A 13,958-nucleotide genomic window follows, 5' to 3' on the forward strand; every position below is an offset into this window, starting at 1 on the left:
ATGTGGGATCCCTGGGTGGCGCAACGGTTTAGCGCCTGCCTTTGGCCCAGGGCGCGATCCTGGAGACCCGGGATCGAATCCCACGTCGGGCTCCTGGTGCATGGAGCCTGCTTCTCCTTCTGCCTATGTCTCTGCCTCTCTCTCTCTCTCTGTATGTGTGACTATCATAAATAAATAAAAATTTTAAAAAATAACAAGATAATGTGTGTATGTGTAAATAAGAGCATATACTTCCTGCTGCTTTGGTTTGCTGTATTTATGGTTATACCTCTCAAGTTTTTTGAAGCATGTCTTCTGAGTATAACAGATTGGGGCTCTTGAATAGAAAATATTTAGGAGAAATATCTCATATTTTGAGTGAATGAGTGCTTGTGGTTGCTATGGGAATGATGCAATGTACAATTAAAGATAATTGGATGGTTTTAAGAAAGCTCAAACGTAGTTTGTTATAAAGGGTGGTAATCTCATTAAATCATATTAAGATAAATCCCAAACATCAAAGTGAATATTATACTACAAATTGTACATATCGGGGTCTTTGTGGACAGTACAGAGTAGAAAAATGAGAAAGAGGGTCTCTGTAATGCCTTTTCTCAATGGATTTTGTGGTTTGTTGTTTTTTTAACTTGACTAAAAGCGATTTTATTGGAGAAATACCTTTCACCCTTAGAGGTTGATGAACAGATTTCTTTAGTGTTATTTCATTATTGACATGAACCATGAACAGAGCATTGGGCTGATGTAAATTCATAAGATTTTTCTGACATTTTAAACCCAAAGATTTTAGGTTTCTATTTCTAGTGCTAACTTAATTATACTTAAATCTCCCAGGATCTCTCTTTCCATTTGTAGTATGCAAATATTCTTTTCTAACAGAAGACTGTTCACATTTTCTGTGACTTCCAGAGGGTGATTGGTTCCCACCTGATTTCTCAGCAGAATATCCATAAGCCAACTATATATTGAATTGAGGGTTGTTGTTTTTTTAAGCAAATGATGTTTGTTAATACCCTTGCTTTTTTAGGATGCACATTCACAAGGTGAGGTGGTATCATGCTTGGAAAAGGGCCTGGTGAAGGAAGCAGAAGAGAGAGATCCCAAGATTCAAGTCTCTGAACTCTGCAAGAAAGCCATTCTGCGGGTGGCTGAGCTGTCCTCAGATGACTTTCATCTAGACCGGCATTTATATTTCGCTTGCCGAGATGATCGGGAGCGTTTTTGTGAAAATGTGAGTCAGCTCAGAAGCTGTTCTTCTCTTTCAAAATATTTTTTAATACTCTAGTCCAAAATAAAAGAAACCAGCACACTCTCTTATGTAGATAAGGCATGAAATGGAAGGTGGAGTTGTTCCTAGGATAACAGAGAATGCTGTTGGATGTTTAGCCTTGATGATTTAACATCTAGTTAACAGTTGGTTTCTGACAGTTTCCAGACATTATTTTTTTTTACTTTATCTCACTTCTCAATTTCAGTTCTTAGAAGTCTATGTTATTTATATACAGGAGTCCTGTTTTACCAGGGAATCCTATTCACACCTATCCCATGGCTAAAACTGCCATATTACATGTTATATGATTTTGGCCACAATGAACAAAACAGCAGGTGGCTAACTTTTAAAACTAAATCCTTGATTACTATCTGCAGACCATACAGAAAACTTGCTAATACTTTTAGATAGAATAATCTATCCTTTCAACAAAGAGCTGAGAGCAGCTTGTGTATACTCCCACTCTCTTGTTTTGAATTAGTAGCTTTAACCATTAGAGCCACTGATTATGAGTTTTATTGACTCTAACATAAAATCATAGTCTCACAGACACTTCTTTTGGTTCCCTAAGTAACAGTGTATCTGGGAACAAATGACGAATCATGGGAAAATTTTTCATCTTTCCTGTGATCACTGTTTTCTTCCAAAGGCTACTAAATGTCATAAATGATTGAGCTATTTGTTTAAAGGTAATCACATTTATAATAATTTAACAGAAAGTTCTATGTAAGATTGTGGATAGTGCCCAGCATAACTCCTTAGCTAATTGTTATTGTCCTCATCATCATGTGTATGTTCTATCTTACAGACACAAGCTGGTGAAGGCAGAGTGTATAAGTGCCTCTTTAACCATAAGTTTGAAGAATCCATGAGTGAAAAGGTAAGTATTACTTTGAAACAAACTGATATGTTATTAATTTTTTAAAAGTTTTCTTAAATTCTCTCAATATTCTTTTAAACTTATATCAGAATGTAAATGACTGATAAAGCTTACCCTTTTCAGAGACGAGACACTTGGCTTTTAGTAGAGAACCAAAGCATACTTTGCGTAAGCCAAGAAAATGAAGCTTTGTGATAGCTAGACATTGGGAAGCCAGTTAGAAATCGATTTGGGGAGTAAAATTGGAGAATTATGTATCACAGTCACACTGAAGTCAGCCCTACATACTCAGGAAGCTTAGGCTAACCAAACCAATATGCTTTACAGGTAATTACCTACTTAATTTTTCAGCAGCTGTCTCAGTAAGCATTCTCATTACTGTTAGTCCTCTGTGCCTGTATAAATGTAAGAATCTTTTATGTCTTTTAAAAAAATTATTATTCTTGGTTTTGCTATCCTGCCATTTACTTTCCTATGCAGCTGAAGAAATGTTTCATTCAGTTGCTTATATCATTTACTATCGAATAATTATATTTTAAAAGCATAGATATAACTTGCAGAGTGTTATGTCAGCTGCCACTTTGATTCTTGAGAACTCGACTTGAGGGACATTGTGGATATAAAAGACTACTTTGTCAAGTCACTGTATTAGAGCCCACCAAGACTCATGTGCGTAGGACAGCTTCTTTGCTATTGCAACAACCAGCAACCCAGGGTAGAATTCCAGGGCTTCCCCATCCATTTACCCCTACCTCTAACAACACTAGTTTCACACACTTGTGTTCGAGTCTAACCAAATTTAAAGTAGGCATTTTGGTGACAGCTGCAGTTTTTGACATAGTTGGCCATGAGCCCCTGCTGGTCTTAGAGGTCCCTGTGAACAGCAGAACTCCCTGAGTGCTCTTACAACCCTGTTGCTGCAATCTTTATTCAGTGTCGAGAAGCACTGACGACCCGCCAAAAGCTGATTGCCCAGGATTATAAAGTCAGTTATTCGTTGGCCAAATCCTGTAAGAGTGATCTGAAGAAATATCGGTGTAATGTGGAAAACCTTCCACGGTCCCGGGAAGCCAGGCTCTCCTATCTTCTCATGTGTCTGGAGTCAGCCGTGCATAGAGGTAAGAGTTTATTTCTCTTTATACTTTTCAGTCCTTTTGGGATTCACATTCTAAAGCCTCTTGCATCTGTAAACATTACTTTCCTCCTACATTTGCTCTTTTGAGCGCACCTGTACCTTACGACTCAGGAACCTTTCTTTATAAAATATAATTCCAGGAACTGAAGGCTTGGTGTCCTGAAGCCTTGTTAAAGGCTCTTTCTCTTAGCTTAGCAATCTCCAATTTTTTTTTTTTTAAATCTAAGGTATATTTCTCAAATCCAATGATTTTAATTTTAAAACACATATTCAACATATTTAGGAGAGTCAGGGTAGCATAATGATTTTTAATATATGAACTTTGGAACAGAGAGGCATAGCTTTCAATTAATGATTCTGTCATCAAATTGACTGGTTGGATGGCCATTTCTTAATCCCTCCCCAAATTCATTTTTCTTAACTATAAAACAAAAATAGTATTTATAGTGAAGAGTTCTTACGAGGATTGAATGAGGTTATTTGGAATAGCAGTTAGCATTCAATCAGTGATAGGTACTGTTATTGTTATAACACTGATGATTTTAAGAAACTAAATAGAAACTTTTGAGTCCAAAAGTCAACCCCTGACAAAGGAACCAAGAGGGCTTATAGAAGATCAAAGTTGTCTTTCTTAAAATTGGCTACAAGCTGTAAAAAAGAAATTCCTTGCTCTTATTAAATAAATAGTACTGGGACAATTGGTTAGTGAGTAAAAAGTTAAGTGAAAAACAATCTCTAAATAAACACTGAACTTTTCGTGAATTTTTTCCCCCCCCCAATATCTGGATAGTGTAAAAACTCCTAAGCTCAAAAGCAATAGAGTAGCAACCACAGACAGTGCATGGTCTTGGACTGAATACCAAACAAAGGATATTTTGGAGATAATTGGAGAATGTTGATTATGGTCTGGCCATTAGATGAAATTGTCCTAAAATGGAAAAGTAGAGATCGTTGACTTGTAAAATACTGTAAAACAGTATGCATAATACTATCTAATTTGAGGTGGGTTTTTTTAAAGAGTTATTTTTTTTTTTTAAGATTTTATTTATTTATTCATGAGAGACACACAGAGAGAGACCTAGGCAGAGGAAGAAGCGGACTCTCTGCAGGGAGCCCGATGCAGGACTCGATCCCAGGACCCTACGATCATGCCCTGAGCCGAAGGCAGACACTTAACACTGAGCCACTCAGGTGTCCCAAAGAGTTAATGTTCTTAAACTGCAAATTAACAAGAAAGACTAAGTGAATATACATCCAAAGGCTGTATACAGATAGTTCAGAAAAGTCACACAGATTGCGATTATTAAAAAGACTGACCATATTAAGTGTTGGTAAGGATTTGGAAGAACTGGAGTAATGAACACAGCTGGTGGGAAGTTAAAATAGTACAACCATTTTGGAAAATAGTTTGCCAGTTTCTTGAAAGTTAAACATACATTTGCCATATGACCCAGCAAAGGCATATGTCCATATAAACTCTTATACATGAAGCCTCATAGCAACTTTATTTATAATAGCCTGAAACTGGAAATGACCCAAATGTCCATCAACAGTTCAAGGGGTAAGCACATTGTAGTATATCCACATAATAGAAAAATATTACTTGATGATAAAAAGGAATGAACTGTTGATACATAGATGAATCTAAAAATAGTTATGCTAGGAGAAAGAAATTAGACAAAGAAGTGCATGCTGTATGACTGTATTTATATCACCTTCCAAAAAACTGGAAACTGGTAAACTAATCTGTAGTCATAGAAAGCAGATCATTAAAAAAAAAAAAAAAAAGCAGATCATTGGTTGATGGTGGAGAGGGAGGGAGAGATTCTCAAGGACCACGAGAAACTTTTGGAGTTAATGAATATGATTAATATCTTGATTGTGGTCTTGGTTTCAATAACATTTACATATGTCAAACTTCCTCGATCGTATGCTTTAAAAATACAGTCTGTTTTATGATAATTACATCTCAGTAAAGCTGTTTTTTAAAAGAAATTTCTTAAGTTTTCCCAGGTGACATTTTTAGCTCAAAGAAGGAGCCTGGGGAGGCTATAGTGAATATTTGAAATGTAGTTTTTTCCACAAGCTGTAACTCTGTAACCCAGTAGGGATTGTTCTTGGCTCTCATTGTTATCCCCATAATTATCTTATTGATAAGACTTTCATTGGTACAGCATTTGCATGATTAATAGTAAAAAAAAACTATATAATGCAGAACACTGTCAAGATAAAACCCTAGTCTCTGAAGTCTTAAACTCATTTTATGCTGATAAATACTCTTTCTGTATTCTAAGCTTTTCAGTCTAGATAATAGTGTATGTTGTATTCTGGAGGAAAATGTGTACTTTTATATGTGGTGATATCTGATAGTAATGCTCACCATCCATTAATGTTGTGACTTGAATCCTAACTTAGGGCGCCAGGTGAGCAGCGAGTGCCAGGGGGAGATGTTAGATTACCGGCGCATGCTGATGGAAGACTTTTCGTTGAGCCCTGAGATCATCCTGAGCTGCCGGGGGGAGATCGAACACCACTGTTCTGGATTACATCGGAAAGGGCGAACTCTGCATTGTCTAATGAAAGTAGTTCGTGGGGAAAAAGGGAGCCTGGGAATGAACTGCCAGCAGGCGGTAAGGAAAAATTTTCTACCACCATTTTGAGTGTTACATTTCATCAGCTGAGGAACCTCTTCCTGATACTGTCCCAGCTTCCTTTATCTGAATCATCAGTGACATCATGGTGAACATTGAGTACTAAGAACCAGGCAGAATATATTTCAGGCATATATTCATAAGAACATGGAATTTACTGCAGAGCAGAAGTCTGAATTCATAAACAGTAAATGGAGCTATATGTAGTTAAAGAAATAGATAAAATGTATTGTTTACTGGAGTTTTTAAAGGAAAGGTAACTTGCCTAGAGGGAATTTCTAAATTCAGAACCAAGGCAAACCAGGTTCTGGTAAATCAGAAAACATCTTCCACCAAAAGAGGATTTTCCTATCTCTATAGTTTTGTTTGAGTTGAGGCTGAAAGAGAGTTGTAATGAATTGAAATTTTCTAAGAGTTTCTTTTTATTACTGATGTGCAGCATACCATAAATACCTGGCCTGAAGGATCAAGAGAGCATTTCAATTTCAAAATCACACCATCTTTCATATTACAGTAGGACAACTATGCATGGAAGGGGCTTTCTCTGTCCCCAAACTCTACTGTAAGTTCTATAAAGATATTGGGAAAAAATTAGTGCACTTCTTAGAAAGATAAAGTTACTCTTTTTTTTCTGTTCTAAGATTTTACTGATTTGAAGGAAAGAGAACACACGAGCATGAAAGGGGGAAGGGCAGAGAGAGAAGGAGAAGCAGACACCCTGTGTACCAAGTTCCCAATGGCAGAACTTGATCCTAGGACCCTGGGATCATGACCTGAGCTGAAGGCAAACCCTTAACCAACAGAGCCACCCAAGTGCCTCTAAGATAAAAGTTCTTTTTGCTCCAGAGTTCATGAACAGTTGAGTAACTACAGATCAGGGACATAATATAAAGTTAACAAAATATGTAGATGCAGTGCATCTGTTTCATTACCATTGTCCATATTTATTATTTTTTTTACTGACTAAGAGTCTTTGAACAATTCTCAGTACCAAATGCAACAGTGGTACCTTGTACAGTGTATCCCATACATCCTTTAGGATGCACAAAAGATATCATTTAGCTTTGTATCCTAAATTAGGGAATTGAGACTTTTCTCAGTGAAACTTTATAAAACCACAATTCAGTCTTTTATTTTATTGGCATTTTTATTAAAAATTGAGTATTTCAGAAAATCAGAATTTTACAGTCTGAAACTAAATTTCCATGGAATCTTGATGTGTAATAAAATTTCATCTTAACTTCTATTACTCACCCTGACCCAGAATAGACAGTAAATTGTACATCCTATAGTAGAAAAAAACGGACAAATATAGCCTCTTCTCCAAAATTCCAAACCCGGCCAAAAGGAAGGCTTCTATAATCTACTGTGGCTTTAGTTGGCACAGTGTAGTTCTTTAGGAGCAGTCCTTGCTAGTGATTGTCCTAGGAAACCTCTGTGACAATGTGTGTGCCTGGGCCTCCGACTCAAGAATGAATCAAGACAACCTCTATTTGCATCTCGTCCCTAATGTGGCATATGATGGGGAAGGAAGTGGTCAGGAATAAACCTGTCTTTTCACTGAGGCTACTCTTGTCCCAAGACATACAGAAAAAAAAGAAAATAAATTGGTTTAACTTTATTTCATGGCATCTACCACCCAGGGCTTTTTAAAATTTAGTTTATTAAAAAGAGCTAGTGAGTCCACTTGAAAGATAAAGACCACTCGTCTCATCCTTTGTGCCTAGAAGAAAAGTAAGTTCTAAACCTAGAGATTAGTCTCAAATAATGAAATATGTGGTTTTGCCCACATTCATTTTAGCCAGGTGGTTACACATGGACCATGATTTTTAGTCTTTGCTCACAAATATTAAAGAAGTAAATGATCCAAAGGGAGAATATGGTCCTTAGTCATCTCCTACTATATTATCCATTGTCAGTCGAGTGGAAAATATTTTGAGATAATTTAAGTACATATCTTTCTTTTTCAAAGTTCTCTTCCTTGATAGAGTACATTTCCATGCCTGTCAGTGATTGGCCACTAATTTTCCCGGTTCTCTGCTTGGTGATGCTTTGACTCAGTGATCTCTCAAAAATAGTAAACTGTGAAACATGTAGATACTTTTTATCTTAATGAGTACACACTTCTCCAAATGCACCATAATTTTGAACTTACTAAATTCAGTTAGGGCTGAGTGAGTCTGGGCCCAGTCTCTCCCTGGCCAGAGATGACTATGCAGAGTATTCTCTAGACTGATGGTTTCTCAGAAGCATTTTCCAGGTTTTTCCTAGACAGTCAGGGGCTGGAATGGATATATAATAATGTAGCAGTTCATGTTCTTAGTGTTTATTTCCCACACAGCTGCCCCTGTATTCCAGAGCAGCAGTGATCCCTACAGCTGTTAGCCCAGTAGAGTCTGTAGAGCATTCATTGTCTCCTTTCAGGAGTTGTTCATTGTGAATTCTAAAGGTTTGCCTCTCACTTGTGGGTATTTAATTGATAACAGTTTTGGCAGAGAGTTCCAGATTCCCATGATACTTACAACTTCCCTCTGAAAAAGATGTAAATATTTTGGTCTTTGTCAGCAAACGTCATTACTGAAACTTGTAGTAATCTATCAACCAACCACAGCATTTTGTAGCTTCTCTAAATTGCCACCAAGAACTGGTATAAATAATTTCCATTGCAGAATATTGGAAATCTTTTTCATTCATCTTAATTTTTGACTTTAGAATACACAGAATTGGGATTTTCTCTATTTCCTTTTGATGCATGTTCTCTGATCAATGTGTTGTGAGGTCATTGCTTTCATATGAGTCCTTCTGGGATAGTAGGTCATGTGTATGAGGATCAGAGAAGGCTCTACTCCAAAGGCTAAATCTGTGACACAAAATGGGCTCTTTTTCTTTAACTTGGAAAAAAAAAGGGACCCAAAGCAGAAGGACTATAGTTTTCAAATTTGCTTTCTGTTATTTAAAATTCCTACCCCAAAACACCATCTGCTATCTATCTGTACTAATAATGATCTTTTATGTACATAGAGTGCTTTGCTGTTTATATAACCTTCTCCTATAATTACTCTTTTCTTGTAATCCTCCTCAGTTCATGAAACTGTAACTGGAGGTTAATCATGCCCATGTTCTCAGAGCTAATATCTGGCAGAGCCAGAACTATTAATAGAACTCAGGTCTTCTGATCCTTAATTTAGAGCTTTTTCCTCTGTGCCTAACTGCTTTCTCCTCAAAGACAGAAAAAAGAAATAGAGGAACATCTTCTCATGCTCTCATTTTATTCCATGACAAAGGATGGACCAAGCAAATGTTAAAAAAAAAAATACTCATTTTCTTTTCTTTTCTTTTTTTTTTTAATACTCTCATTTTCAGCTGCATAATGACAAGTATTTTTCTGGATACTTATAATGAACAAGCTCTGATTTACCTCTTGGTTGTATAAGATAATTGAGGAAAAAGAGAAATTAAAAGTATTGTGTTCTTGGTTTTTGTAATTGATATTGCAAGTTAAATGAAATCTCACCTGTTTTTAATAATGTGGAGCACATGTTTTTTAATGCCAATTTATTGGCAGCAAAATCTGTATCCTAGATTTTTTTTTTTAATTTTTATTTATTTATGATAGTCACAGAGAGAGAGAGAGAGAGAGAGGCAGAGACACAGGCAGAGGGAGAAGCAGGCTCCATGCACCGAGAGCCCGATGTGGGATTCGATCCTGGGTCTCCAGGATCGCGCCCTGGGCCAAAGGGAGGCGCTAACCCGCTGCACCACCCAGGGATCCCTCCTAGATTTTTTTTAAGGTTTTATTTATTTATTCATGAGAAACAGAGAGAGAGAGAGAGGCAGAGACATAGCAGAGGGAGAAGGAAGCTCTGTGCAGGGATCCCAATGTGGGACTCGATCCTGGGACTCCGGGACCATGCCCTGAGCTAAAGGCAGATGCTCAACCACTGAGCCAACCAGGCATCCCTATATTCTAGATTCTTATGACCAAATTAGGTCTATGACTGGAAATGTCTTTTATTTATCCTTCTTCACTCAAGTCCGGCTTGGTTGTGAATGTCAGATTTAACAATCTGATTAACAAGCAGGCAGATGTGAAGGAAAAGGCAGCCTTTATGTTGTAAAGACCTGTTACTTTACAAATATCCGTGGATGGTCCAGACAGGTAGGCAAGCAATCTCCACAGTGGCTAAACCAGAAAAACTTGCACTCAAGACAGAGAAACAAGTTGGAAAGTATTTGGCAGGCATGAGTTATCAAGGTTGGCCACTGACAATTGTAGTACCTTGTTAAGAGACCACTGTGATATACCAGATTGAGTAACTATTTGAAGAGATGACATTGCTCCTCCCTGATGTGTAAGTGACTTTCTTCTTCTTCTTCTTTTTTTTTTTAAATCCAGCTGCAGACACTGATTCAAGAGACCGACCCTGGTGCAGATTACCGCATCGATAGAGCTCTGAATGAAGCTTGTGAATCTGTAATACAGACAGCCTGCAAACACATAAGATCGGGAGACCCAATGTAGGTTATCTTAAATGTGGTATTCATATTGTGTTTTCTTTGGCAGTGTAGCATCAGGAACATTCCTTTAAATGACTTTTGGATGGTTTTAACATCTTAACTGGAATTCTGTTAAATAGAAACACATAGATATTTCTATTAAAACTAGTATTGGGATTGAGACCTCGGCTCTGCCTCATTGATGATGTAGATACCTAGACCTAGCATTGTGACTGACAGTTTATTGACTGACTGAGCATGTATGAGCCTGTACATTAGATCACTGAATAATTCTGTTTGATGGTCAAATAAAAACGAGAGAGAAGCATTCAGGAGAAAGTGACACATTGTCTATTTTCATCCTTAAATGTATACATTAGCTATTTGATAATTATTAAAAATTAATTATAGTTGAAGTAAGAAATGTTGTGGTTGGAAGATATAATCATGGACAAAATGAACTCTCAAGTTGCATCCAAGATTTAGGAAAGCTATAAAATACTTGAATCTCATGCAGTAGTTTTATTCCATATGATGCACAAACAACTCTTAAAACCAGATTACAAGTAAAGAACAGGTTTCCCATTCTGCAGAAATCTTTATAGCCTGCAGCCAGCAGTACCCAACGATAAAATGAATGCAGTCCATGTTTGTCATCATGCTGCTATGCATACACTCCCGCTGTTCATGCTGTGGCAGGGGATTTTAAAAAAGGTGTTCTTCTTTAAAGCTTTTTGTGAAGTTAAAAGAGATAGACAAACACAGTGAAGACTAATGAAAAATATTTACCACCATAAAAAATAACTGCATCAAGCATAAGGGGTCAGGGGAGAACTGCTACAGCTAAAAATCATTTGAAGATATTGTCAATTAAATGCAATATGTGGACCTTTTCTGCGAGTTCTGGTTTGAATGAACATATAAAAAGATGTAAGATAATTGGAAAAAAATTGGAAACTAACAGGATATTACATGACATTAAGGATTTTTAAAATTAATTTATTTTGGTGGACTGTGGTATTATGTTCTTTAGAGAAACATGCCCAAGAATTTATGAACAAAATGATATAGATTTGCTTCAAAATATCAGCAAGGGGATGTAGAATTAAAACAAACTAGGCCATAGGTTGATAAAGCTATGGGAGGGGAAGGTGGCTGTTATGATTCTTTACCTTTGTGTGTGCTGGAAAATTTTCATAATAAACAGTTAAAAATAAAACAGCTGCACACAGAATCTTATGCAAACTGAGTCCTAAGTGCTAAGTGGCCCTGAAGTTGACAGAAAGCATAATCACTATTAGACTAAGTTAGTTTGAATTATTCTCAGAAAAGTAAATCCCTGACTGTCCTCAAAAAGCTCAAGGGCTTTTTCTAGGAAATACTGATGTGAGAGTTCCAAACCTGTTACAATTTCACTCCTGTTTTATGCCCAGGATCCTCTCATGCCTGATGGAACACTTATACACAGAGAAAATGGTGGAAGATTGTGAGCACCGTCTATTAGAACTACAATATTTCATCTCCCGAGATTGGAAGTGAGTATTTTGAAGCCAGAGTCAAGTGTTAAACCTCAGCCTCTCCTGTGTAGTCCGTATATCCTGTATGGCTTGAAATAATCAGTAAGAACATGTTTTTCTTAAGTTCTGGGATGACTGACATGCTCTGATCCCCTGAAAAACCTTTCTTGCTTTCAGAATAGTTTCTAAAAGCTGAGGCAGCCTCTGCAGATCCATCCCCAGGTGTCCTCATTCACTACTACTTTGGAAGTCAGAGTCAAATGTTTCTGATACCACAGACATCCATCCTCAAAGAACTTGGGCACCTGTGGGCAGCAAAGATATCTTCAGATATGTCTCTAAGCAGATAATAGTGCCCTTTTATTTTTATTGATTTGTACTGGATGTGGGAATTTGCTTTTATTTCTTTAACTATTCAGAGTTATTGAATTTTCTATCTTAAGAGGCTCTTATCAATAACTGACAACTTGATTCTCTAATTCTCTTCTTATACTGTTAGCCAAAAAAGGGGGAGAATGGGGATGAAATAAAAGAAGGATCTGTGTTACAGTCAGAATCACTATAACTTACTGCTCCAGTGCCCTCCTCTTCCCATGTTTAGTTTGCCTTTCTACCCCAAGGCAACCAGTACTCGGCCACCTGGGAAGCTGGCTGCTCCTCCTGCTCCCATGGGAGCTCAGCTGCTTCCTCACTCAGTTCTTTTAGCCACTATAGGTTTCTGGCAATTGAATATGTTACCCACATATTTTACTGGAAGGAGATGATTCAGAAGATTCCGTGTATTTTTTATAAGATTTTATTTATTTTTATTTTGAGAGAGAACGAGAGCATGCGTGCACAAGCAGGAGGAGGGGCAGCGGGACAGAGAGAATCTCAGGCAGACTCCACACTGAGCACAGAATCCAGCGTGGGGCTCGATCTCCCAACCCTGAGATCATGACCTGAACCAAAACCAAGAGTCAGGCACTCAACCAACTAAGCCTCTAGAGTGCTCCAGATTCAATGTATTTTTATTTCTCTTCCCTCAAATTAGCCTCGGAAAGGACTACAGAAAACTGTGTGGGAATTTCACTGTACTTTCTCAAGCCATCTAAACCAAAATAATAGAGTTTACTGAGTTTATTGCCTTAATCAAAAATTCCTTCACCCATTATCAAAAAACACTTCACAGACTTAAAAGCTACTCATTAGGTATTAGCCTTTCTCCTCACATTCAGTAACTCTACCTCAAAGTTGACATTATGATATGGATAAAATTAAGCCTCCATTGGTCTAATCTGGAGAAGCAGCAGGCTCGTTGCTTTAATCCACTGTCTCCAGAGTCGAAGTTAAATATCAAAGTATCAGGGTTTTTTGTGGGTTTTTTTGTTTGTTTGTTTGTTTTGTTTTTAGTTAATAAGCATATTCAGGCAAAGTAAAAATATAACTGCCTTACCTGGCATGGGAAAAAGAAGAGGAACAGTTTAACTAGAAGGGAAGTCAAGTGAGAGATTTTGTTCATCTTGGTATTTCCTGATCTTACTGAATCTCTTATATCAGGTAGGATTGAATTTCATTCACGCTTACCGAATCAGTATTGAGTGAAGAATTGTGAATTGCTTGGTGACAGCTATAGCCCTTATGGTCTCATTTCAGCCAGGCAAATTAGTGCTGAGTCCACTGTAATGAAGTGCATCTTACATAGCCAGTATGGCCTCCTTGAGGTGGGATTAAAGCCTCTGCACCAAGGTCAACAGACTTCTACCAGTTGACCACTCTATGTTCCTGAAGAACAAAATTCAAGAATATCTTTTCACTCTTAACGTTATAGGCTGGACCCTGTCTTATATCGGAAGTGCCAGGGCGATGCATCTCGTCTTTGCCACACCCATGGTTGGAATGAAACCAGTGAACTTATGCCTCCCGGAGCTGTGTTCTCTTGCTTATATAGACATGCCTACCGCACTGAGGAACAGGGCAGGAGGGTATGCACTCTATATTGACTTTATTTCTTATCAACCATTTGTTTTTT

The 13,958-nt window shown here is 37.5% G+C and overlaps 1 protein-coding gene across 1 annotated transcript in view; it reads left to right on the forward strand.

The window, feature by feature from the left end:
• GLG1 (golgi glycoprotein 1) overlaps positions 1 to 13,958 on the forward strand; it is a 147,836-nt gene that overhangs the window by 110,271 nt on the left and 23,607 nt on the right. The window contains exons 5-11 of the mRNA XM_025426826.3: positions 1,025 to 1,228; positions 2,076 to 2,147; positions 3,082 to 3,265; positions 5,698 to 5,912; positions 10,330 to 10,451; positions 11,864 to 11,965; positions 13,758 to 13,911. Of these exons, the coding sequence (XP_025282611.1) occupies positions 1,025 to 1,228; positions 2,076 to 2,147; positions 3,082 to 3,265; positions 5,698 to 5,912; positions 10,330 to 10,451; positions 11,864 to 11,965; positions 13,758 to 13,911 (1,053 nt within the window). The remainder of the gene's footprint in view (positions 1 to 1,024; positions 1,229 to 2,075; positions 2,148 to 3,081; positions 3,266 to 5,697; positions 5,913 to 10,329; positions 10,452 to 11,863; positions 11,966 to 13,757; positions 13,912 to 13,958) is intronic.

This window comes from Canis lupus, chromosome 5, assembly GCF_003254725.2.
Source record: "Canis lupus dingo isolate Sandy chromosome 5, ASM325472v2, whole genome shotgun sequence".
Lineage (NCBI taxonomy): Eukaryota > Metazoa > Chordata > Mammalia > Carnivora > Canidae > Canis > Canis lupus.